General features: G+C 45.9%; 1 protein-coding gene across 1 annotated transcript in view; it reads right to left on the bottom strand.

Moving 5' to 3' along the window:
- The window catches only part of LOC123753815 (protein O-mannosyl-transferase TMTC1-like), a 57,825-nt gene extending 31,240 nt beyond the window's left edge, over positions 1 to 26,585 (bottom strand). Inside the window, exons 1-2 of the mRNA XM_069336948.1 lie at positions 26,390 to 26,585; positions 24,862 to 24,975 (exon numbers count right to left, since the gene is read on the bottom strand). Coding sequence (XP_069193049.1) covers positions 24,862 to 24,975; positions 26,390 to 26,520 — 245 coding nt within the window. The 5' untranslated portion in view covers positions 26,521 to 26,585. The remainder of the gene's footprint in view (positions 1 to 24,861; positions 24,976 to 26,389) is intronic.
- Between the last annotated feature and the right edge of the window lie 405 nt (positions 26,586 to 26,990).

Here is a 26,990-nt window from a genome sequence, read left to right as displayed (position 1 = left end):
ACGAGTTCATTATTTAAATATTTGTTTTATCCAAAGCTTGCACTGGTCATTTTAATGTCATGTACCTTCAGTAATTATGTCCTGACTTTACTGTTAAACAGTATTGATTGACTTGGATAACGGCAGGAGATGTTGACCTCTATGTTGACTGTACCCCCTGCCCCTTCCACTGGTGGTTGGCTCTACCCACTGCCCCTTCCAATGGTGACTGGCTGTACCCCCTGCCCCTTCCACTGGTGGCTGGCTGTACCCCCTGCCCCTTCCACTAGTGACTGGCGGTACCCCCTGCCCCTTCCACTGGTAGCTGGCTGTACCCCCTGCCCCTTCCACTGGTGGCTGGCTGTACCCCCTGCCCCTTCCACTAGTAGCTGGCTGTACCCTCCCTTATTGCCCTTTCCAAAGCACAACACAGCATCATAACAGTGGAGTGTTGTGGGGGAGACGTAGGGTAGAGAACAGGAATTGAGAGTGGAGGGAGAGATAATGGGAGGGGATGAACAGAGGGAATTAGGAGGGGAGAGGGATTAAAGTGGGGTGGGCAGAGGGGGGACGAATGGAGGAGGAGGAGGGGGGAAGGGAGAGCAAATGAAGACAGCAGGGAGGGGGAGCAGGGGACGATAGCGACCACCCAACTTTTATATAAATTAGTGTACCCTTGGTGAGGTGTGACGTGTCCAGTGTGTTGTGGGGGTCTATGTGTGTACACCCGTGACACGTCTTAGTCAGGTGTGTGTCGGTGTCAGGTGTGTGATTGTGTGGGGAAACTCCAGGCAGCTAATCTCTTTTTTTAAATTGACTTTAATAAGATAAAGTTATGTCTTATTTATTTTTCTTAGTAAGTAAGAATTAATGGAGTGAACTGTATATACTTGTAAACTGCCAGAAATTATCTTACACACTAATGGGAGGGACAATTGGTAGCCTAAACCACTTTGTTATTGCTCCTTCTTAAACTACCAATTGTTTACCCTTTATTATTATAATATACCACATGTGGTGGTCTAATCTACTATTAATAATTACTAATTATGACTACTAATACTGATACAAATGGCTTAGCTGTGCCAGTAGTGTGGGCCTGGTAAGGCGTGTAGGTGTAGCTTCCAGATTGGGTGTGGCTCTGTGCCTCCTTGTGCCACGTAATGACGGCTGGTGGGAAGAACAAAGCTTGGCAAACAAATAGTTAATGTGTATGAACCAACTGTCTGCATAGGTTCTTGCTGCTCCTCTCACAATTTACCTGTATGGAATGCAAGGAATTAATCAAAGTTCCCTAAACATATCAATTACAGGTATGACATAAAGTGTGAGGGCTGTAATGGAGTACACGTACATTGTGTTTTGTTTTTGTCCTGTATTATGACCGACTTATTTATAAATGAAAAAATGTGCGCACTAATTTCAAATACAATACTTGATAAGCCGGATACGGTCGTTGTTGTGATGTTGATAGGCTGTGTTGCTGGTTGTTGACACGTAATTGGGGTGTCTAGTTGTTTCACCAGCCCTGGAGCCAAGTACAGCGTACAGCTTTGTTATGGTTCTGGAGCGGGAGCCTTGCTCTCAGAGGAGCCAACGCCCTGATCCTGGTTCATCTCTCAAAGTAATTTTACATTAACAAGGGAACCTAGCTACCTTGCAGTGTTAATAATTATATTCAGTCTTGTTGATTACTTTTTTGTTAATTCTAGATACTAAACTAGTCTATTAACAATGTTTCATAATGTAAATATATGATGACATCCGTGACGTCACGGAGTCGATGATGTCACGGAGTCTCCCATTTTCCATCCTGAAGGGATTACAGACTAAGGGAGACTGTGTTATGTGTGTGTGTGTGTGTGTGTGTGTGTGTCGGATTCCCGACATAATTCCGGGGGGGGGAAGAACACGGATCGAAGTCCCGGTAAGGACTGCGATCACTTTATTCTTCTCCTTCAGAATTATAGTGCTGCTTAAATTTGAGTTTACATTGTTGAGCAGCAGTCCGTTGGGGACGTATGTCCCGCACTGGCGTATCGGGTGCTGGAAGTCGTTGCACGTCTTCTTTCCTGGCCAGTTCTAAAGGTACTAATTTCTCTAATGTTTTGAGAGTAGTGTTGCCTCGGCATTTTACTTTCACTATTCTCAAGATGCCCTGGCTGTCTGGATGAACAGAGACTATTTGACCTATAGGCCACTCTGAGCGTGGTCCATCACTATCCACCAGAACTATGTCACCAGGGTTTGTTTGCCCCGTAATGATACTCCCTCAGAGCTGTATGGTATTCACGAGTCCATACGTCATTCCACCGACTTATCACCCTTGAAAGATGTTTGAAACGTTGAACCAAATCACTCTCTTTGACATATGAAGGATCCTCTGGTTCCTCGTCCGTAAGGGACACAAGTGTTTTGAGAGGTCTCCCATACATCAGATGACCTGGACTTAATGGTTCACGCTGCAAAACATCATCAGAGAGGTAGGTAAGTGGTCGGTTATTAACTCGTGCTTCTATCTCTATGATTACTGTTTGAAGCTCCTGTAGGTCAATCTTTTGGCGGTGTAGGGTTTTCCGTAAAGAACGTTTCACCGTACCAACCATGCGTTCATAGAAGCCTCCATGCCATGGTGCTCTGGGAGGTATGAATTTCCAATGGCACTGCCGTTGAGTTAGGGCAGTGCGTACCTTTGGGTGTGTCCAGATTTTCCTCAGACATGCTTCTCCTGCCACCAAGTTGGACCCATTGTCTGAAATCATTAACTTAAGACAAGATCTACGTGAAGCAAACCTGCGGAAAGCCTGTAAGAATGCTTCGGCACTCATATCGGGAGTCACTTCTAGATGGACTGCCCTTGTTGTGGCACAAGTAAAAAGACAGATATAGGCCTTTACTGGTTTCTTGTCTTTAGTGCCTGTTAGTGTTAGTGCTCCTGTGAAATCTACTCCTGTTGTCTCAAAGGGATGAATATGTACGACTCGTTCCTTCAGAAGTGGAGGAGGGCCAGGATATGGACACACTCTGGCATCGTATCTCCGGCATACAACACAGGATTTGATTATGGATTTTACTGTCTGTCTACCTTGGGGTAGCCAGTACTGTTGTCTTAAGTCCGTGAGAGTATCTAATACCCCCCCCCCCATGCAGAGTGCAGTGTTTGTGTATATGTGACACAATTAGTTTGCTTACTATGTGGTGACGAGGGAGCAATATTGGATTTTTTGCTTCCAGATCTATGTCAGCATGCTGTAAGCGTCCTCCACATCTTATCAAGTTATAATTGTCAGTGTCTAACCAGAGACCCAGATCAAGTTGTAGCTTCTTTGGAACATTGTCAATTTCTGTCCCGAATGTGTCGGTCTGAGCTCTTTTGACCCAGTACCTTAGGGCACTAGGGAATTTATGCTTGATTCCTATTTTCTTTAGAAAATCAAACACTACTTGGGTGACACCTACAAGTTTGTTCAGTTCAGAGTACCGAGCAGGATCAATTACCAAAGTCCGAGGTAGTTCCGGGTTCTCAGTGCGAACAGTGACATTGGTCACAATGACTTGTGGCTTTTGTTCAGGCCACTGGTCGTTGATTACCCACTGAGGTCCATTGAACCACATCTCTGCCTTTGTTAATTGCCGTAAAGTCAGGCCTCGGGAGAGATAGTCAGCTGGATTCTCTTTAGTAGGTACATATCTTAGTTTATACCCTGCTGACAACTCTCGTATTTCCTTAACGCGGTTACTCACGTAAGGATTCTTACTGTTATTGTTTTTAACCCACTGTAGCACTGCCTCATTATCTGACCATACTACTGTTTCTTTAAAGTGGATGTGGCTTAAGGCCTTGATCAGATAATGAGCCAATCTTACACCTAGCAGTAAGGCTGTTAATTCCAGTTGTGGCAATGATCTTTTCTTTAAAGGTGCCACTCTGGCCTTTGATGTGAACAAATTGGCTTGCCCATTTGAGACCAGGTAAGCTACTGTACCATAAGCCTTTCCTGAGGCATCACAAAATACATGCAGCTTAATTGGTTCCTTTTCATTTACTACTGTGTTCCTAGGGAACTTGACAGATTCTAGGATACTTAAATCTTTCACTAACCCTTGCCATTTTTCTTGTAGGGCAGGTGTTAGAAGATCATCCCTTCATCCCAAAAGAGCCTATCTTTTGTTGCCAACATTCCTGTATTATCTTCTTCCCATTAATTAGTATTGGACTTCATAAGCCTAATGGGTCGAAGGGTTTGCTGACTTTTGATAGCAATTTCGTCATTGTTAAGTTAGTGGTATCTGTCTCCACTGACTTGATTGTCAGTTGATCGTTTGTCGTGTTCCATTGGACACCTAGTACCTTTGTCATCTCGGATACTTGGTAGTCGGGAAATTCAGTTGTGATCAGTTGTCTTAATTTGTGATTGTTAGAGACCCAAGACTGGAGAGGCATATTGGCTCCCATTAATTCTCGATTGGCCTCATGGTATATGTCCAACAGCTTACTCTCACTCTTGGTTGTTCCTTGAAAATTATCCACATACAGGTTTTCGCTAATTTCCGTCTTGTTTGGGCTATTGGACTTCTTCAAGTGCGTATCCAAGGTAGCTTGAAGCAGAAATGGAGAGGACGTGGCCCCGAACAAAACAGACGCAAACCGATAAGTGATTATTTCTCTGTTTGGATCGTTAGGATCCTTAATCCATAGGAACTTTGTGTAGTTCCGGTCTTCTTCTTGAAGACCTACCCTAAGGAATGCCTTGCTAATGTCGGCCGTATATGCATAAGTCCCTATACGAAACTTTAACAGCACGTCATAAAGCCTTTGTGTTAGGCTAGGGCCAGTTTGAAGGCAGTCATTTAACGAAACGCTATTCTGTCCCATCTTAGCACTGCAATTAAATACTATCCGTAGTGGGGTAGTAGCAGAATTCTTCTGTACAGGATGGTGTGGCAGGTAGTGTCCTTCCTTTGGGTTATCATTTGTTACAACTTCGATAAATTTGTCATCAAGCTGCTTCTGTATTATTTCATGGTACAACTTCAAGTTCTCAGGTTGTCTTTGTAAGCATAACACCTGTGATTTTACTTGATTTTGTGCCATAAAGTAGTTGACGGATAGCTGAGGGTGATTCAGCTTCCATGGTAACCTGACCCAGTACTGATTATCTCTGTAGATAACTGAGTCTAGGTATTGTTTGTAAGTCCAGTCATCATCGGGGCTAGGTTGTTCAGGGACAATGCCGAGAGTTGCCAGGTCCCATAACTTATGTACTGGGCGATCAAGCTCATCCTCAGATATGTCTCTGAGTTGCAGTGGAGACTGTTCTCCTAGTCATGCAACCATTACTGTGTTGGCATGTTGGTGATCTACAGGTGCGGGTTGTTTTAGCCGTAATAGTGGGCCTGTTAGTAAATAGCCGCCTGCAGATGGTAACACGTTCATACCGTGGTAAGCTTCCTTTCCTATGATAAACTTATGGTAGACATCTGATCCCATAAGGATTCCAATATTGGAAAGGTTGTCCGATGTAATGTTATCAGCCAAAGGTATTCCCCTTTCTTCCAAGAATTTGGCTGTTGTTCCTAGAACTTCTATATACAGGTCTGTTGGGAATCTATCTACTACCAGTGCTGGTACTTTTCGTACATAACCTCCTAATTGTACTTTGGGTCATACTACCCTGTAAGCTTGGGCTCCTGAGTCAGGAATCCTGCTATGTTTATCCGTGTCTCCTCTACAGGTGTAAGTTTCAGTTTATCTACCAACTCCTTTGATATAAAGGTCAGTTGGGACCCTTGATCAAATAATCCACGTACGGTGGCCTTATTCTTTCCATTTCTAATGATCAATCGTGCAGTAGGTAGAGCTGATTTATGATCAGACCTTGTTGAGAAGACACTTATGTCAGGTAGCACAGTACAAAGCTGTACTGAAGTGGTAGTTCCTTCCTCCTCCTGTGGTTTGGCAGACCTTGTACTTGTGTCCCCACAAAGTGCTGTATGGTGTTGACCCTTATGGCACTTATTGCAGGTGCGTATTGAAGTTGTGCAATTGTCGGGATGATGTTCCCTTATACACTTGGTACATCTATGAAACTCCTTGAGTCGTTTTATGCGTGTTGCACGATCAGGGTAACGTCTGCAATTGTACAGGGAATGTGATTGCTCACAAAACACACATGGTCTCCAGACATTAACAGTATCTTGAGGAGTCACCGTTTTGGGTGACACGTTAACTGTAGGTTTGGAGGGACCAACTGCATATGTTCCTACACTGCCCTGATTCCACTTTGTGGAGGGGGAAGGTGTTTTAGCTTTGTTTGGAGTACTGTTTGTACTTTGTTGTTTACAATTAGTAGTAGACAAAGGTTTAGATGTCGCTTTTCCTTCTGGATTAACTCTTTCTCGTTCTATGATGGTTTGTAAACCCTTTGTAATCTCCTTTACAGTCAAGGATGACTTACCTACTAATACAAACAACTTATCCAGTATGTCCCTGGGTAATTTTCGTGTCATATGGACTTGGATTATCCAATCTGATTCATCCAAGTTCACTTTATTTTTAAGTGCCTTGAGCATGGACTCAACCTCCAATCTGAAGGCTTGGAGGGAGACTGCAGTATTATTTGGAGGTTTAATGTCTAACAGTTTCTGTGTTAGAATTCTGATGGTCCTTTCTGGTTTAGCGTAATTATCTTTCAGGAGTTGTACTGCATTGTCATAATCATCATCTGTGTGATTCAGATTACAGACTACCTGTAACGCTTCATCCTTCAAGACACTCTGTAAGTATGTAAACTTTGTCGTTTTTGGCACATTGGCATTAAAATCCACAGAATCGACAAATTTGCTCCAGAAACCGTTCCAACTCTCGTTTTCTGTTCCAGAAAAAGTTGGGAGACTAAGTGATGGCAATTTGACTTCTGGTGCTGTCTGGTTCTGGGAAGTTGTGGTTGCAATATTTATATTGGCCTTATGAGCGTTTATGATATCATCAAAGTGTTGCAACTTTGTAAACATTGCATCTTCATAATCGGAATGTTCTTGTAGTACATCTTTCATTGTATCTCCATCAATACTAGTAAGCGTGGGTAAATCTTGATATTCTTTCATTTCTTGCAACACACGGTCATATTTGTTCCGTGTAAGCCTAAGATAGTTTTGCAGTGCTGCATAATTAACTGGAGTTTGGATACTCATGTCTTCACATGTGCTAATCTGCCGTGTTAAATGTCCCCTCAATCCTGTGAGGGTTATTTGGACATTTGTGACAGTAGACATCTTGGAAGTACTTGTTAGTCGTATGGACTAGTGTCAGGACTATTTCTGGCACTTGTATTAGTAGAGCCACTAGTTTCCGAACTAGAGCTACTTATCATTTATTTAAATATACACTGTATAATCATACACACTATAATTTGAGTCGTAGACCTGTATCAATGCTGGTATCCGCAAGTTAGCCCATCTTTATCACTCTTGGTTGGTACAGAGACGCAGGTTAACACTCAAAGGTGAAATGATTATAGTTAAATTATACTTATAGTTATATTGATATCATGTTGACAACACAATTCGGGTTGTCTTAAATACTGCATAAAAAATATGTACTTGCTAGGTTGTAATATGTGTTCAACTCTAGACAAGTGTAAAATTCTTACCCTTACACCAGGTTAGCACAATAAATTAGACTAGGTTGCTGTACAACACCAGTCTAAAATGTTCTACCCTTGTGCAAGAATTAGTTGTAAATAATGTGGCATGCAGTAATTGTTACAGTAATGGCAGTAATAATGCAATAATTACAAAAAACATTTATAAGTAACTTATAAGTAAAGTAGCCTCTTATCAACCTCTTGTAATGAAATGAAAAAAGCACAATTGTTCCTTTGGTACTGCCAGAACAATAATAGTGCTTGTTGTAAGTTCTGTTTGCTATGAGATTGAAAAGTTAGGCTAGAAAAAATGCAAAAATATAGCAGTGTCTTCCTGCTATAATGTGTGTAGGTAATATTGAACTTATATATAATATATCTAGGTTCGAAGGACCAAATTAATGTGGTGAAACTCCAGGCAGCTAATCTCTTTTTTTAAATTGACTTTAATAAGATAAAGTTATGTCTTATTTATTTTTCTTAGTAAGTAAGAATTAATGAAGTGAACTGTATATACTTGTAAACTACCTGAAATTATCTTACACACTAATGGGAGGGACAATTGGTAGCCTAAACCACTTTGATATGGCTCCTTCTTAAACTACCAATTGTTTACCTTTTATTATTATAATATACCACATGTGGTGGTCTAATCTACTAGTAATAATTACTAATTATGACTACTAATACTGATACAAATGGCTTAGCTGTGCCAGTAGTGTGGGCCTGGTAAGGCGTGTAGGTGTAGCTTCCAGATTGGGTGTGGCTCTGTGCCTCCTTGTGCCACGTAATGGCGGTTGGTGGGAAGAACAAAGCTTGGCAAACAAATAGTTAATGTGTATGAACCAACTGTCTGCATAGGTTCTTGCTGCTCCTCTCATAATTTACCTGTATGGAATGCAAGGAATTAATCAAAGTTCCCTAAACATATCAATTACAGGTATGACATAAAGTGTGAGGGCTGTAATGGAGTACACGTACATTGTGTTTGGTTTTTGTCCTGTATTATGTATAGGTGTGTGTCGGTGTCAGGTGTGTGTCGGTGTCAGGTGTGTGTTGGTGTCCGGTGTGTGTCAGTGTCAGGTGTGTGTTGGTGTCAGGTGTGTGTCGGTGTCAGGTGTGTGTCGGTGTCAGGTGTGTGTTGGTGTCCGGTGTGTGTCAGTGTCAGGTGTGTGTTGGTGTCAGGTGTGTGTCGGTGTCAGGTGTGTGTCGGTGTCAGTTGTGTGTCGGTGTCAGGTGTTCTTACCTAGTTGTAATCACCTAGTTGTGTTTGCGGTGGTTGAGCTTTGGCTCTTTGGTCCCGCCTCTCAACTGTCAATCAACTGGGGTACAGATTCCTGAGCCTATTGGGCTCTATCATATCTACATTTGGAACTGTGTATGGAGTCAGCCTCCACCACAACACTACTTAATGCATTCCATTTGTTAACTACTCTGACACTGAAAAAAATTCTTTCTAACTTCTCTGTGGCTCATCTGGGTACTAAGTTTCCACCTATGTCTCCTTGTTCGTGTTCCACCCGCGCTAAAGAGTTTGTCTTTGTCCACCCTGTCAATTTTCCTGAGAATTTTGTAGGTGGTTATCATGTCTCCCCTTACTCTTCTCTTTTCCAGGGTTGTGAGGTTCAGCTCCCTTAGCCTTTCCTCGTAGCTCAATCCTCTCAGTTCCGGGACGAGCCTGGTGGCATACCTCTGAATCTTCTCTAACTTCGTCTTGTGTTTAACTAGGTATGGACTCCAAGCTGGAGCTGCATACTCCAGGATTGGTCTTACATAAGTGGTATACAGGGTCGGAACGATTCCTTACACAAGTTTCTAAAGGCAGTTCTTATATTGGCCAGTCTAGCATATGCCGCTGATGATATCCTTTTGATGTGGACGTCTGTGGACAGGTTCGGTGTGATATCGACCCCCAGATCTTTCTCCCTATGTGAGTCTTTTAGGATTTCACCTCCCAGATGGTACCTTGTGATCAGCATCCTGCTCCCTTCGACTAATTTCATTACTTTACGCTTTCCTGAGTTGAACTTTAGCAGCCATTTTCTAGACCATTCCTCCAGTTTGTCCAGGTCGTCCTGTAGTCTCTATCTTCATTTGTTTTGATTCTTCTCATAATTTTTGCATCGTTAGCAAACATTGAGAGGGATGAGTCTATACCCTCTGGAAGGTAGTTTACATATACTAGAAACAGGTGTCAGGTGTGTGTCAGTGTCAGGTGTGTGTCGGTGTCAGGTGTGCCTCATGTAGTGGGACTCCTTGCTTTTGTGACACATGTGTCTCGCATTAGCTCGTTTGTCTGGCGTAGGTCGACTGGCTGTTGGCACTGGTCGAGGGCGTGCTGGTGGCACTGGTCGAGGGCGTGCTGGTGGCACTGGTCGAGGGCGTGCTGGTGGCACTGGTCAAGGGCGTGCTGTTGGCACTGGTCTAGGGCGTGCTGGTGGCACTGGTCAAGGGCGTGCTGGTGGCACTGGTCTAGGGCGTGCTGGTGGCACTGGTCAAGGGCGTGCTGGTGGCACTGGTCTAGGGCGTGCTGGTGGCACTGGTCGAGAGCGTGCTGGTGGCACTGGTCTAGGGCGTGCTGGTGGCACTGGTCGAGGGCGTGCTGGTGGCACTGGTCTAGGGCGTGCTGGTGGCACTGGTCGAGGGCGTGCTGGTGGCACTGGTCTAGGGCGTGCTGGTGGCACTGGTCGAGGGCGTGCTGGTGGCACTGGTCTTGGGCGTGCTGGTGGCACTGGTCTAGGGCGTGCTGGTGGCACTGGTCTTGGGCGTGCTGGTGGCACTGGTCTAGGGCGTGCTGGTGGCACTGGTCTAGGGCGTGCTGGTGGCACTGGTCGAGAGCGTGCTGGTGGCACTGGTCGAGGGCGTGCTGGTGGCACTGGTCGAGGGCGTGCTGGTGGCACTGGTCGAGAGCGTGCTGGTGGCACTGGTCGAGGGCGTGCTGGTGGCACTGGTGTAGGGCGTGCTGGTGGCACTGGTCGAGGGCGTGCTGGTGGCACTGGTCGAGGGCGTGCTGGTGGCACTGGTCGAGGGCGTGCTGGTGGCACTGGTCGAGGGCGTGCTGGTGCCACTGGTCGACACTGAGGGTGTGGATTGACTACTCTATCTATTTGTGACCCCCATCAGGTAGGGGACTGACCTCGCACGTGATTGGTCGTCGGAAACTCATTTACAATATGATTGGTTTGTTGGGGGAGTAATAAGAGAAGGTGATTGGGTCATTGGAGTGTAATCACCTGTCTCTGATAGGATCACAAATAATGGGTGTGTATGTAACTGTATTTGGCCAGGATGAGAGACTTGAGCATGGCAGTGATTGATTAAGATGAGACGTGGTTAACTTCGCCAAGATGAGGTTAACTGGTCTAGGGTGTAGTTGACTTAGTCAAGATGGGGTTAACTAGTCTAGTGTGTGGCTGACTTAGTCAAGATGAGTTTAATTGTCTAGGGTGTAGATGACTTATCTAAGATGAGGTTAACTGGATTAGGGTGTGGTTGACTTAGTCAAGATGAGGTTAACTGGACTAGGGTGTGGTTGAATTAGCCAAGATGAGGTTAACTGGACTAGGGTGTGGTTGACTTAGTCAAGATGAGGTTAACTGGTCTAGGGTGTGGTTGACTTAGTCAAGATGTGCTTGACTGGTAGAGGTCGTGAATGAGTCACAACTACGGGCTCACCATAGCCCGTGCTACTTGGAACTTTTTGTTCCAGGTATCGAATCTTAAACCACAACATCGTGAATGAGTTAGCCAAGCCTGTGAGGATGCCACTAGGAGCAGAGATGCAGAACACTGGTAACAATGGCTACATGATTTACAGAGATGCAGTTTAATGCAGTTGTGGGGTTCTGGGCATAAGCAATGCTAACATATACAAGATATCAACTGAGCAACATTGAAGGCACTAAATTTGATTGCGATAAATGTATCTCAAACACTCACGACTCCGAATGCTTGCGAGTCATCATTAGTACAGATCTTAACTGAAGACATAAATTCGTTAATGCTTGAAATAAGGCGAGTGACACCTGGATGGATGTCTGGATGAGCTTGTCATGGAACAACAATGTCATCCGTCATCCTGATCAGGGGCCAGATTCACGAAGTAGTTACGCAGGTACTTACGAACGTATTCATGTTTCCTCAATCTTTGACGGCTTTGGTTAAATTTATTAAACAGTTTACAAGCACGAAAACTTCCTAATCAACTGTTGTTATTATTATAAACAGCCTCCTGGTGCTTCGGAGCTCATTAACTGTTTAGCAATTATAAAAAAGCCGTCAAAGATTGAGAAAAGATGGACAGGTTCGTAAGTGCTTGCGTAACTGCTTCTTGAATCTGGCCCCTGGCCCTAATTAACCCCATTGATATGATGTAGTTTAATGAGTGACAAGATGCTATGGAATGGACTTTAATGGTCTTGAGAGAGTGTAGAGAAGAATGGTAGGAGTAGCATCATCACCCTCCCTTACGAAGAGAGATTAGTTTACCCTCCTTGCAGGCAAACAGTAAGGGGGGAAGTAAGTGAAGTATACAAATGATTGTATGGATAGAACAAGGGTATACCAGCAGGGTGTGAAATATGATAATATGAAACAATAGAAACAAATTGGGTAAGTTTAGATTCAGAAAAAAGATAAATATTTTGTTAGCTCCTTTGGCTTTACACTTTACAGTGTTTAAGCTTCAGTTCTTGGGCCCCGACTTTAATCTTTGGTTGACTTGCATTACATTGTTGAAATATAATATACATAGTTTTTTTATATCGGGAGGAGGGTCCTCCCAGTACACTCACTCTCGGGCCTCCCAGTACACTCACTCTGGTAGCCTTGTTCACTCTTGGACCTCTCAGTACACACACTCTGGGGCCGCCCAGTACACACAATCTGGTAGCTTGTCCACTCTTGGACCTCTCAGTACACACACTCTGGGACCTCCCAGTACACACTCACTCTGGTAGCTTGTCCACTCTTGGACCTCTCAGTACACACATTCTGGGGCCTCCCAGTACACACTCTGGTAGCTTGTCCACTCTTGGACCTCTCAGTACACACACTCTGGGGCCTCCCAGTACACACTCACTCTGATAGCTTGTCCACTCTTGGACATCTCAGTACACACACTCTGGGGCCGCCCAGTACACACACTCTGGTAGCTTGTCCACTCTGGGGCCTCCCAGTACACACACTCTGGGGCCTCCCAGTACACACACTCTGGTAGCCTTGTTCACGCTGGGGCCTTCCAGTACACACACTCTGGGGCGTCCCGGTACACACACTCTGGGGCGTCCCAGTACACACACTCTGGGCCCGCCCAGTACACACTCTCTGGGCCCTCCCAGTACACATACTCTGGGGACTTCCAGTACACACATTCTGGGACCTCCCAGTACACACACTCGAGGGCCTCCCAGTGCACACATTCTGGGGCCTCCCAGTACATACACTCTGGGCTCTACCAGTACACACACTCTGGAGCCTCCCAGTACACGCTCTCTGGGGCCTCCCAGTACACACACTCTGGGGCCTCCCAGTACACACACTCTGGGGCCTCCCAGTACACACACACTCTGGTAGCTTGTCCACTCTGGGTCCTCCCAGTACACACACTCTGGGTCCTCCCAGTACACACACTCTGGGTCCTACCAGTACACACTCTTTGGGTCCTCCCAGTAGACACACTCTGGGGCCTCCCAGTATGTGGGAACCGACCTGTGAGATTTATATATATTTAATTTATATGAATTTATATAGAATTTATATTTACGTTAATTTATATATTTCGATAGCAATTGGTATGATGATAAGTGGACTGTATTTCTGCAATAATCTCACAAATCGATCCTCTACACATTAGGGGGGGTTTATATTGAATTTATATATATGCAGCCAATCAAACTACAGTAGTAGACTACATACATTGAAGAGGTTCCTTATCTTATTGTACAGCAGGCCTTAGTCCACCAGGTATAACCAGGAGGTAGACACCAAATTATCCTCTTTGAGGTAGCTTCCATCACCCAGTAACTGGTACACAAAGCATGCTTCCTCGTCTTGACCTGTCAAAAGGGCGCTAGCTATAAAGCCAGAATCCTAATATATGACAGCTATATCAGAGAAAACACTGTACAAGGAACCATAAAGACCTAGGCTTAATTACCTTGTTTGAGTCGATCATTCGTGTTCTAACCGGTAGGCCCTATCTACTGACATTAATGGCCAAAAATTATTAGATAAACGGGTTTCGGAAAGACACTTCCCTTGTATTTGTTGACAGCGTGTTGATGATGGCAGATCACTACTCTGATCTTCCATAACACTTCGTCCAAGAGAATTTATAGGAGCCGTAATTCGCTCCACGACTCTGTGGTCTTAAACAATAACAATGACCGACCACTCCCTCCTCACTGACGCTACTGGCTTACATTTTCCAGATGACAGTAAGTGATAGAAGGGTCACATTTACTCTATTTTGATATTGATAATTAAGTTAATTTAAATGAGATGTTTTTATGATGGTAAAGTCCAAAGACTAATGTATTTAAGAATAATTCTCACCATAATAGGTGGTGAATTTATAATAGTATGTGGTAATGATATCCCGTTTTCTATAGACGGAAATTCCACTACAAGTTATATTTTCTATGGGTTAACTTGTTTATACAACACAGCAATATTATCTGCCTGTATGATATTATTAAATGGTGTCGGATTTTCCAACATAATTCCCCAGGGGGCTGCTCACGGGTCGAAGTCCTATTTAGAACAGACAAACACCGATACTCCTCCTTCGGATTATTAGATTAATTTGATGTTAGTAGTTAGTAATCACACATTTGTGCGTCTGTTCGTACAGGACGGATGTCCCGTACTAGAGTTGCAGAGGTTAGAAGTCTAATGCGATTTCATTTCCCTGTTAACTCTTGAAAGGCTAAAATTCAAGCCTAATTACATATTATTTAACCCAGAAGACTGAATGTGATCAAGTACTTCAGTCAAGTATGATTCAGGGACTGCAGTGAGATCAGTGACATTCGATATAACTTGAAGTTTGTTCAGGTAACTGGTCACTGATATATAAACACTGAGGCCCATGGAATACATCTTGATTAAATAATAAATGTATCAAATCAGTCATCAGATTTATTGGGGTTTAATTTAGTTAATTGATTCAGAAGATTGAATAGTTCATCATTAAAGTAAAGTATGGTTCTGAGACTGCAGTAGGTTCAGTGACATTGGTCGCAGTGACTTGTAGCTGTTTAGGCTACTGTTCACTGATTTGCCACTGAGGCCTCATGAACTCATTTTCGGCTTTAAATGATGATACTAACATCAACCTCTGTTGGTATAGTCAGCTGTAATCTCCTTAGTATAATGCTACTGAAGAAATATAATCAGCTGACAAATTTAGATTTCTACTAGTATTGTTTATCTGCAGGCATAGGTCTCCTCAGGCTTGATACTGGGCCTGAGAGTAATTTACCTGCTGCAGAATTTAACATGGTTATGCCCTGATATTTAGTAGGGCTACCAATGAGTCGATGACAATAGTCTGTCCCTACAAGGAGACCGAAGTCGGTGAGGTGATCAGACTTAATATTATCTGCCAATTTTATTCCTCTATTTCTCAGGAATTTGGCTGTTTCTCTCAGACCTTGAACTTGTAGGTCTACTGGTATTTTGTCTCCCACAATGGCTTGTACTCTACAGACGTGTCTGCCTAAACGTACTGATGGTTGTACCACCTGGTAGACTTGAGGTCCTGCATCTGTTACAAACCCTGAGATATTGAATGACATCTGGGCTACAGGCCTTAATTGTAGTTCATCTGCCAACTTTTTAGTGACATATGTTCTCTGGGACCCTTGGTCAAACAACCCACGGGTATGGACCTTGGCCCTCTTATTCAGGATGGTAATTTGGGCAGTAGGCAAAGTCGTATTACGTTTAGACTTTGCCGATTGGACACTCTTTGTTTGTTGCACCTTGCAGTACTGTACTGTGGTGGGAATGCTATCTTCCACCATGGGTCTTGAATACGTTAATTTCGTATATTTGCACAGTGCTGCATGGTGCCTACCTCTTCTACACCTGTTACAGGTGTTGAATTGGGTATCACAATAGTCTATGTTGTGTGACTTGAGACACCTTGAACATCTCCGTAATTCCAGGAGTCGCTTAATACGAGTGTCTCTGGTTGGATAATTAGCACAACGGTATGTTGAATGTTTCTTTTTGCAGAACATACATGTCCCCCAGCCTACTGCACGTTTGGAAATTACCGGTTTGGGTGAACTAGTAACAGTAGGCTTGGAGGATTCTGCTGCATTGTCAGATTTTCTGCAACTTGATGTTAGAGTAATTGACTGATGTTTATTTGGGGAAGTTGTTTTACCCTTTAATTGACTAGTATTTTCTATTTCTGAAGGCTTGCATGAAGCTTTAACTTCCTCATTTGCACGTCGTTTGTTTATGATGGAATGCAAACCTTCAATGATGTCCTGTACTGTCAGGATGGTGTTATGTTGATGTGCATATAATTCATCTAGTATATCGCTGGACAATTTTCGTTGAAGGACTACTTTGGTCATCCATTCACTAGTAGTTATATCAACCTTAAGACTGAATGTTCTTAGTAGTGACTCAAACTCCATGCTGAAGGATTGTAATGAGTCAGCAGTCTGATCAGGTTGTGGTAAATCCAGCAATTGTAGTACTAGATGTATGACAGTTTTCTCATTGCCAGCATTATTCCTAGGAGGCTGGACTGGGAAATTAGTGCTGTCGCTATTTTCATTTACATTTTCTACTACTGGTTCAGCTTCACCTCTAGCTTGGAGGCATGTTACCTTAGTAGCCTCAGGTATTGGGTTTTCAGAATCCACAGAGACTGTGGATAAATTGTCTGAGAACTGCTTAATTTCTGGTGGTATAATATTGGGTGAAGCTGTAGTGGGTGAAGCTTTACTGGGTGAAGCTTTATCCTTGTTGATTAAAGGATCTAATCTGGCTTGACATTTATTCTCAAAAAGATCCAGATCATCCATAACATTATCTACTTTATTTGATGTACTGGCTAATTGTTCTGATTCAATTATCCTGTGTAAGTGCTCCAACCTGGCTTGAGTTTCTTCTTCATATTGTGCTAGGTCAGACAGGAATGGTTCCACATCTTCAACTACTATGTCGTCATCGTCGTGGACCTGATTTTGGTAAGATTTCCTATTTGCTTTCAATATATGCAATTGGGTTTGAATCTGTAATAGTGATATTTTCAACCGACGATAATTAATTACAGGCTCATATAACAACTGTTCATATTGGTCGAGATCTCTTGTCAGTTGACGTTTACTTGCTATTAAAGCACGCTTTGCTTTCTGTGGATTAGTCATGGTGACTTGTCAATTGGGCACCACTGGCTCATAAATTGTGAGCAAGTACTAATGGTAGCCTAGGATAAAATTTCTGATATCACTAGGCTGTAATCCTACCTCTACTAGAGGTTAGCACTTAAAATTAATACACATTATATATATATATATACAATCATACACACTAATGATTTGAGTGATAAACCAGTGTCATGGAAGTACCTTTAGGTTAGCTCTTCTATTTCACCCTAGGATGGTATAGACACTAATTAATCACTCAAAGGTGTAATGATCATAAGTAAATTATTATATATACACAACTCAACTCGAGATGATAAAAATTACACCCAAAATAGGGTCTGCACCATTCATTAATGGTGCTAGGTTGTTTAATATAGTACCACTAGACTATGGTAATAATGGGACTAGTATGAACAATAAATAGTTCAGCTAGTCAATGGTAATATCCTACCCTGTTGTGGGTTGGCAATTAGTAAATATTATATTGTGAACACTAGGCAATATATTAAATAATTCTCTATTTTGGAGAAATAATATACACAATTATTGATAATAGCCTCTATGAAACTTCTAATATTATCAAGAAGTATTAAATATTATTAGTGACCTCGCGAAATAAACTCCACAAAATTCGTAGATAATCTCTCGCGAAATTTAACACCACGAAATCCGTGAACAATCTCGCGAAGACACAGCCACTAATTTGGCTGGCTTCAATATTAGCGCTGTCATTTCACGGAATAACACGCCACCAAATTTGTGGGTGACCATATGAAACCGCTGATGAGGCTGAAATGAACTGAGGGGGGCTCCTGAGCTCGCACGAGGCAACGCCGCCGTCTTTGACTGCTGGCTTTGTATAAATCACACTGCACTAGTATATTTAATGAATCCACTGGTTAACTGGTTCATCCGGTACTAAGATGACCAAATAATCTGTCACACGACTCGAAGATGACCAAATAATGTGGGTTCATAGGACCATTAATCTGTCATCCGGTTCGAAGATGACCAAATAATGTGGGTTCATAGGACCATTAATCTGTCATCCGACTCGAAGATGACCAAATAATGTGGGTTCATAGGACCATTAATCTGTCATCCGGTTCGAAGATGACCAAATAATATGGGAACCGAGCTGTGAGATTTATATTTATTTAATTTATATGAATTTATATAGAATTTATATTTACGTTAATTTATATATTTCGATAGCAATTGGTATGATGATAAGTGGACTGTATTTCTGCAATAATCTCACAAATCGATCCTCTACACATTAGGGGGGGGGGGTTTATATTGAATTCATATATATGCAGCCAATCAAACTACAGTAGTAGACTACATACATTGAAGAGGTTCCTTATCTTATTGTACAGCAGGCCTTAGTCCACCAGGTATAACCAGGATGTAGACACCAAATTATCCTCTTTGAGGTAGCTTCCATCACCCAGTAACTGGTACACAAAGCATGCTTCCTCGTCTTCACCTGTCAAAAGGGCGCTAGCTGTGAAGCCAGAATCCTAATATATGACAGCTATATCAGAGAAAACACTGTACAAGGAACCATAAAGACCTAGGCTTAATTACCTTGTTTGAGTCGATCATTCGTGTTCTAACCGGTAGGCCCTATCTACTGACATTAATGGCCAAAAATGATTAGATAAACGGGTTTCGGAAAGACACTTCCCTTGTATTTGTTGACAGCGTGTTGATGATGGCAGATCACTACTCTGATCTTCCATAACACTTCGTCTAAGAGAATTTATAGGAGCCGTAATTCGCTCCACGACTCTGTGGTCTTAAACAATAACAATGGCTGACCACTCCTTCCTCACTGATGCTACTGGCCTACATTGTCCAGATGACAGTAAGTGATAGAAGGGTCACATTTACTCTATTTTGATATTGATAATTAAGTTAATTTATATAAGATGTTTTTATGATGGTAAAGTCCAAAGACTAATGTATTTAAGAATAATTCCCACCATAATAGGTGGTGAATTTATAATAGTATGTGGTAATGATATCCCGTTTTCTATAGACGGAAATTCCACTACAAGTTACATTTTCTATGGGTTAACTTGTTTATACAACACAGCAATATTATCTGCCTGTATGATATTATTAAATGGTGTCGGATTTTCCGACACAGTAGACACACTTTGGGGCCTCCCGGTACATACACTCTGGGGTCCTCCCAGTACACACACTCTGGGGTCCTCCCAGTACACACACTCTGGGTCCTCCTAGTACACACACTCTGGGGCCTCCCAGTACACACACTCTTGGGCCTCTTAGTACACATACTCTGGGGTCCTCCCAGTACACACACTCTGGGGCCCTCCCAGTACATACACTCTGGGGCCTCCCAGTATACACACTCTGGGGTCCTCCCAGTACACACACTCTGGGGCCCTCCCAGTACATACACTCTGGGGCCTCCCAGTATACACACTCTGGGGCCTCCCAGTACACACGTTCTGGGGTCCTCCCAGTACGCATACTCTGGGGCCCTCCCAGTACTCACACTCTTGGGCCTCCCAGTACACACACTCTGGGGCCTCCCAGTACACACACTCTGGGGCCTCCCAGTACACACACACTCTGGGGTCCTCCCAGTACACACACTCTGGGGCCTCTCAGTACACACACTCCGTGTCCTCCCAGTACACACACTCTGGGGCCTCCCAGTACACACACTCTGGGGCCTCCCAGTACACACACACTCTGGGGTCCTCCCAGTACACACACTCTGTGGCCTCCCAGTACACACACTCTGAGGCCTCCCAGTACACATACTCTGAGGCCTCCCAGTACACACACTCTGGGGTCCTCCCAGTACACACACTCTGTCGCCTCCCCGTACACACACTCTGGGGCCTCCCAGTACACACACTCTGTGGTCCTCCCAGTACACACACTCTGGGGTCTCCCAGTACACACACTCTGGGGCCTCCCAGTACACACAGTCTGGGGCCTCCCAGTACACACACTCTGGGGCTTCCCAATACACACACTCAGGGGCCTCCCGGTACACACACTCTGCGGCCTCCCAGTACACACAATCTGGGGCTTCCCAATACACACACTCAGGGGCCTCCCGGTACACACACTCTGGGTCCTGCCAGTACACACACGCTGGGCCCTCCCAGTACACACACTCTGAGGCCTCCCAGTACACACACTCTGGGGTCCTCGCAGTACACACACTCTGGGGTCTCCTAGTACACACACTCTGAGGCCTCCCAGTACACACACTATGGCGTCCTCGCAGTACACACACTTTGGGGCCTCCCAGTACACACACTCTGGGGCTTCCCAGTACACATACTCTGGGGCTTCCCAGTACACACACTCAGGGGCCTCCCGGTACACACACTCTGGGTCCTGCCAGTACACACACGCTGGGCCCTCCCTGTACACACACTCTGAGCCCTCCCAGTACACACACTCTTGGGCCTCCCAGTACACACACTCTGGATGCCTTGTCCACTCTGTTTACACTCAGGAGTATTTGGTAGATCACAATTGCGGCGGAACGGAAGGGAAGAGGGGGAAGGGAAGAGGGGGAAGGGAGGAGGGGAAGGGAAGAGTGGAAGGGAAGAGGGGGAATGGAAGAGGGGGAAGGGAGGAGGGGAAGGGAAGAGGGGAAGAGGGGAAGGGAAGAGGGGAAGGGAAGAGGGGAAGGGAGGAGGGGAAGGGAAGAGGGGGAAGGGAAGAGGGGAAGGGAAGAGGGAAAGGGAGGGGAAGGGAAGAGGGGATGGAAGAGGGGAAGGGAAGAGGGAAAGGGAAGAGGGGGAAGGGAAGAGGGGAAGGGAAGAGGGAAAGGGAGGAGGGGAAGGGAAGAGGGGATGGAAGAGGGGAAGGGAAGAGGGGAAGGGAAGAGGGGGAAGGGAAGAGGGGAAGGGAAGAGGGGAAGGGAAGAGGGGGAAGGGAGGAGGGGAAGGGAAGAGGGGAAGGGAAGATGGGAAGGGAAGAGGGGAAGGGAAGAGGGGAAGGGAAGAGGGGAAGGGAGGAGGGGAAGGGAAGAGGGGGAAGGGAAGAGGGGAAGGGAAGAGGGAAAGGGAGGAGGGGAAGGGAAGAGGGGATGGAAGAGGGGAAGGGAAGAGGGGAAGGGAAGAGGGGGAAGGGAAGAGGGGAAGGGAAGAGGGGGAAGGGAAGAGGGGAAGGGAAGAGGGGGAAGGGAAGAGGGGATGGAAGAGGGGAAGGGAAGAGGGGAAGGGAAGAGGGGGAAGGGAGGAGGGGAAGGGAAGAGGGGAAGGGAAGAGGGGAAGGGAAGAGTGGAAGGGAAGAGGGGAAGGGAAGAGGGGAAGGGAGGAGGGGAAGGGAAGAGGGGGAAGGGAAGAGGGGAAGGGAAGAGGGAAAGGGAGGAGGGGAAGGGAAGAGGGGATGGAAGAGGGGAAGGGAAGAGGGGGAAGGGAAGAGGGGAAGGGAAGAGGGGAAGGGAAGAGGGGAAGGGAAGAGGGGGAAGGGAAGAGGGGAAGGGAAGAGGGGAAGGGAAGAGGGGAAGGGAAGAGGGGGAAGGGAAGAGGGGAAGGGAAGAGGGGGAAGGGAAGAGGGGAAGGGAAGAGTGGAAGGGAAGAGGGGAAGGGAAGAGGGGGAAGGGAAGAGGGGAAGGGAAGAGGGGAAGGGAAGAGGGGGAAGGGAGGAGGGGAAGGGAAGAGGGGGAAGGGAAGAGGGGGAAGGGAAGAGGGGAAGGGAAGAGGGGTGATGTGGGGAGAGGAGTGGAATGGAGGTGTGGGGGAAGAAGGTAAGGAAACTATCAAGAGAAAGCGCCAAGTCATTATGGCTATAGATCCTTTGGAAGGGTTCAGAATAAAGATTGGGGATGGAACGGGGGATAAGGGGGATTGGAAGGGGGGGGGGGAGAGACGGACTATCCCGGACACCGCCGGTTGTATTAGTATTGTATTTGTGAACATTAGTATGAAAAACGTAGGATAGTTTAGGGGTAATAAGGCCGCCACTGAACTAACACATAAACGCTCTCCCTGGCCCAGGCTGAGGGTGTAGAAGGGAGAAGTGTACTCACCTATTTGTGCTTGCGGGGGTTGTGCTCTGGCTCTTTGGTCCCGCCTCTCAACTGTCAATCAAGTGTGTTCTGTTACTGGTGAGAATGTGAGGGACTCCCGTTAGACGTTGTGTATGCTAGTTAGCATTGTAACTGTGTGGCCACGTCTGTGGTAGGAAAAAATAACGTGTAAAGGGTTCCTATGAGGTACAGAAGACTTTCATATTCCACATGATATACGTTATATTAGAATGCACCAGCGACATATAATATAGTGGGGTGTGGGGAGGGGGGGGGAGGGGAGTGTGCATCCCGGTGTAAATGTTCACTTAAGTGTGTTGGGGAGCGAGGGTCCGGCCAGAGGAGACGAAGAGGGCAAACTGCTCCATTGGAGGGAAGTGGGAACCATCACTGAAGAGAATCACAGCAGCAAAGTGGGAGGTCCAGAGGGCTGGTTAGCTCGATGGGCTCACAGGGGGGGGGGGGGTGAGGTGTAGGTGGATAGGGGGGGGGGTCGGGAAACTTACTGGATAGATAGGAAGGTCTACAGAGTCCTGTAGAAGTAGATAGAGGGGGATATGTCCAGATCTTGGAGACCGCTATCCTGGGGTCTGCAGTTCAAGTGAATGTATTTTTGTCCTGGTCTATTAAGCCACAGATTAGATCAGGATGTTATAACACTGAGAGGTGTACCCTATTTCTCGGTGTATATAGACTGAGTTTAGTTTACCCGTGAACATAATCCTGGAGTAAAGTGTACTTGTTGGTTGGTGAGTAAGTCAGTGTGGTGACCTCAGTAACCCTCCAGAGGCTGACATACCACAAGCCGAACACCAAGCAGATTGGAGAAGGGATCCGCAGTGTAGCGGGGCCGATCAGTTATGTTAAGGGAATAACATTGGCCTCGGGGGAGGGGGGGAGGGGGATTACGTTACTAGCAGAATGAGTAGTTATGAGTCTGTGAGCCATGTGAATGAGATCCTGTGATGGCTATTGAGGCCGGGCGGTATGAAGGATCTATCTACTAGGAATCAGTGCTGGGATAGTATCAGGGATCTACTAGCATCATCATTGCCAGTGTAGAGAGTTTTACCTCGTTTTCACATGAGGAGAGAATGAGTGGTGTTGTCAGTGGTGGTGTTTGGGCAACCAGGTTCTGGGCTCAGTGTACACGTGTTGTTGCCTGAGGCAGGTGTATGTTGCTGCTGTTGTTTTTAGATTCAGCTACTCGGAACAACACGTTCCAAGTAGCACGGGCTATGGTGAGCCCGTGGTGGACGCACCTGGCACAGGTGCGGGACTGCGTGTGGTGTGAGGCAGGTGTAGCTGGTGTGGGGCAGGTGTAGCTGGTGTGAGGCAGGTGTAGCTGGTGTGGGGCAGGTGTAGCTGATGCGGGGCAGGTGTACCTGGTTTGAAGCAGGTGTAGCTGGTGTGGGGCAGGTGTAGCTGGTGTGGGGCAGGTGTAGCTGGTGTGGGGCAGGTGTAGTTGGTGTGGGGCAGGTGTAGCTGGTGTGGGGCAGGTGTAGCTGATGTGGGGCAGGTGTACCTGGTTTGGGGCAGGTGTACCTGGTGTGGGGCAGGTGTAGCTGATGCGGGGCAGGTGTACCTGGTTTGAAGCAGGTGTAGCTGGTGTGGGGCAGGTGTAGCTGGTGTGGGGCAGGTGTAGTTGGTGTGGGGCAGGTGTAGCTGGTGTGGGGCAGGTGTACCTGGTGTGAAGCAGGTGTATCTGGTGTGGGGCAGGTGTAGCTGGTGTGGGGCAGGTGTAGCTGGTTTGGAGCAGGTGTAGCTGGTGTGGGGCAGGTGTAGCTGGTATGGGGCAGGTGTAGCTGGTGTGGGGCAAATGTAGCTGGTGTGGGGCAGGTGTAGCTGGTGTGGGGCAGGTGTAGCTGGTGTTGGGCAGGTGTAGCTGGTGTGGGGCAGGTGTAGCTGGTGTGGGGCAGGTGTAGCTGGTGTGGGGCAGGTGTAGCTGGTGTGGGGCAGGTGTAGCTGGTGTGAGGCAGGTGTGGTGTGGGGCAGGTGTGGTGTGGGACAGGTGTATCTGGGAGACGAGTACAAGGATGGGGGTAGACACTAGGGAGATGGGACTCCCACCCCATCATAGTCACTTTCCTTCGTATTATTTCTTGCACATCTCGTTCCAGTTGGTTTAAATGTCATATAAATCCGACCACGTTCAGCAGGCAAACACCTCCCTTAATGAACCCCAGGGTTAACTATACACAAAACGTGTATATAATATATAACTTATATTTAAGAAACATTGTTTTTATTAGTTCTGAATTAGGCCGTTGTGGCCGCCTGGTTGTGTTATAAGAGACGGTTGATTTGTACTTTAAATATGTAAATATTTACATGAATTTGGGGGCTCAGTTCCTGAGCCCATTATGTCTCTATAACCTTTTCTACTACTGCTCACAGGATGCGTATGGGGTGCATAATAAGTGAACTAAACACACACACACACACACACACACACACACACACACACACACACACACACACACACACACACACACACACACACACACACACACACAAACGCAAATTGTGGGTGGATATCATATGTGGCCGCCTGTTGCACGACGTTGCTAAACTGTTGATGTGATTGGTGATTCACCTCAGACGTTGCAGTGTCCTCTCGTTATATTGATTTGTGTGGTAGACATGATGAGTGGTGAGGGGCCACTTGAAGAACCTTTATCTTGGTCAATGTGCTAAGACTGCATCCAGTCTTGGGTGTGACACACAGTATCCGCAGCATTAAGATATCTTGGAGTATGTTAGCGCATTTGTCAAGGTATATATGTAGCCAGTCGAGGCGAAGACTCACCTGATGGCGTATATGTAGTGGAGCTTGGCGAGGTCGGCGTTACCCAGGTCCTTCTGCAGGTTGGCGAAGTTGTAGTGCATCTTGGCGTTGTGGGGCAGCGTCCTCAGGCCCGCCCTGAGCCGTCAGAGAGTGACACACGCATTACAATCATATGGGAAGACCAGGACCAGGTGAGAACACTGTGATTATGAGGTGATAATGCAGTACTGTGCAGACACGAGAGAGAGAGAGAGAGAGAGAGAGAGAGAGAGAGAGAGAGAGAGAGAGAGAGAGAGAGAAAGAGAGGGAAGCGGGAGAAAAGAACAGAACAGAACAGGGAGGCTATAGGGGAAGAGAAGTTAGAGAGAGGGAGAGGCAAGCCAGCTATATGAAAATACATATTATTATACATTACAGTAATTATTTAAATAACAAATAAGATCGAAATCTAATTATATAAAATTGATATAAAAATATATGATTGTGTATAGAAAGGTTATAGTAAATGTGTGATCAGTGAAATCATGACTTTGGAATCCATTTCTAAGTCTCCAACTTAAATTCAAGAGACTATAGGCTCTGTGCAGTGATTGTTGAGCTCTGATGGTGAGCTCAGAAGGTCAGTTCTGATTGTATAGTTAACCAGGAGCTTCTCTTATTATCAGGTACCCACACCATAGACAGTCACTACTAACAAAACAATAGTAGTTAACTACAGTCAGTCGTTAACAAGTCAACCATTCACAGTCAGAGTTGTAGCCGAGCAGGTCGTTAGTGTCATCATTACAAACCACATGCATCCCACAATAGTTAGCTTGTCTGTCACCGCTCTTGCCGTCTCTCAAGAGTGTATTCAAGAACATGTCTTGCCACAGATAGCTCTGTCCAGTCTATGATATATTCCTAAATACCATACCATATACCATATATTCATTCATACCTCTATGATATATTCACCCGTTTAAGACGGCCGACGATCAAGGATATATGCGGACGTATATATTTCAAAATGGACGTATATGCTTACAGTACCCAAATATTCCATAGAGACATTAGAAAGAACTTTTTTTAGCGTCAGAATAGTTAATAAATGTTGGAGGCAGACTCCATACACATTTTGAGATGTAGATATGAAAGAGCCCAGTAGGCTCAAGAATCTGTACATCAATTGATTGACAGTTGAGAGGCGGGACCAAAGAGCCAGAGCTCAACCCCCTCAAGCACAACTAGGTGAGTTGGTGTGAGGGATGATCCTGAATACTGCGTAACTAGCGTTAATTGGTAATAACTAGTGATATTACTGCTATTAAAACTTGCTATTACACATCCTTATTACACATCTTGTCTTCCCAATGAGTCGATTTTTGTACGGCATCCACCACTCCGTGGAAAATGTGACGTGTTAGTAACAATAAAACCATCGTGATATAAACGTTTTCGATGCATGGGCCTCGATAGATTAGGTGAAGTGCTTGGGCTTCCCACCTAACCCTGCCACAATCCCTTTAGGAATATTCCTAAATCCTTCCCAATCACTAGCAAGACTTACAAGAAGAGCGTCTCCCTGGATTCCCAGTCCCGGTTCCTCTGTAGCGTCCTGCAGGAGGCGGCGACGAGGAGCAGCAGGAGGCAGGGCGCCCTCAGCCGTCCCGCCCGCGAGAGGGCCACGCCCACCAGCATCGCGTAGCCCAGGCTGGAGAAACAAGGACGCAAATTAATTACTCGGGGAGCGAGGGTACGTGTTCAAGTTGTTATTGGCGAGAGGGGAAAGGTGGGAGTTGTTCGTGTGGGGGTCGTTGGGGAGGGGGGGGGTTAGTCGCTGGCGAGTGTGGGGAGAGGGTGTACACTGGGACCTCGCAGGGCGTGTACACTGGGACCTCGCGGGGCGTGTACACTGGGACCTCGCGGGGGCGTGTACACTGGGACCCCGCTGGGCGTGTACACTGGGACCTCGCGGGGCGTGTACACTGGGACCTCGCGGGGCGTGTACACTGGGACCTCGCGGGGGCGTGTACACTGGGACCTCGCGGGGCGTGTACACTGGGACCTCGCGGGGCGTGTACACTGGGACCTCGCGGGGCGTGTACACTGGGACCTCGCGGGGCGTGTACACTGGGACCTCGCGGGGGCGTGTACACTGGGACCCCGCG

The sequence above is a fragment of the Procambarus clarkii genome, chromosome 4 (genome assembly GCF_040958095.1).
Source record: "Procambarus clarkii isolate CNS0578487 chromosome 4, FALCON_Pclarkii_2.0, whole genome shotgun sequence".
Lineage (NCBI taxonomy): Eukaryota > Metazoa > Arthropoda > Malacostraca > Decapoda > Cambaridae > Procambarus > Procambarus clarkii.
Note: the sequence above shows the minus strand (reverse complement) of the source record. Positions and strands in the feature narration are given on the sequence as shown.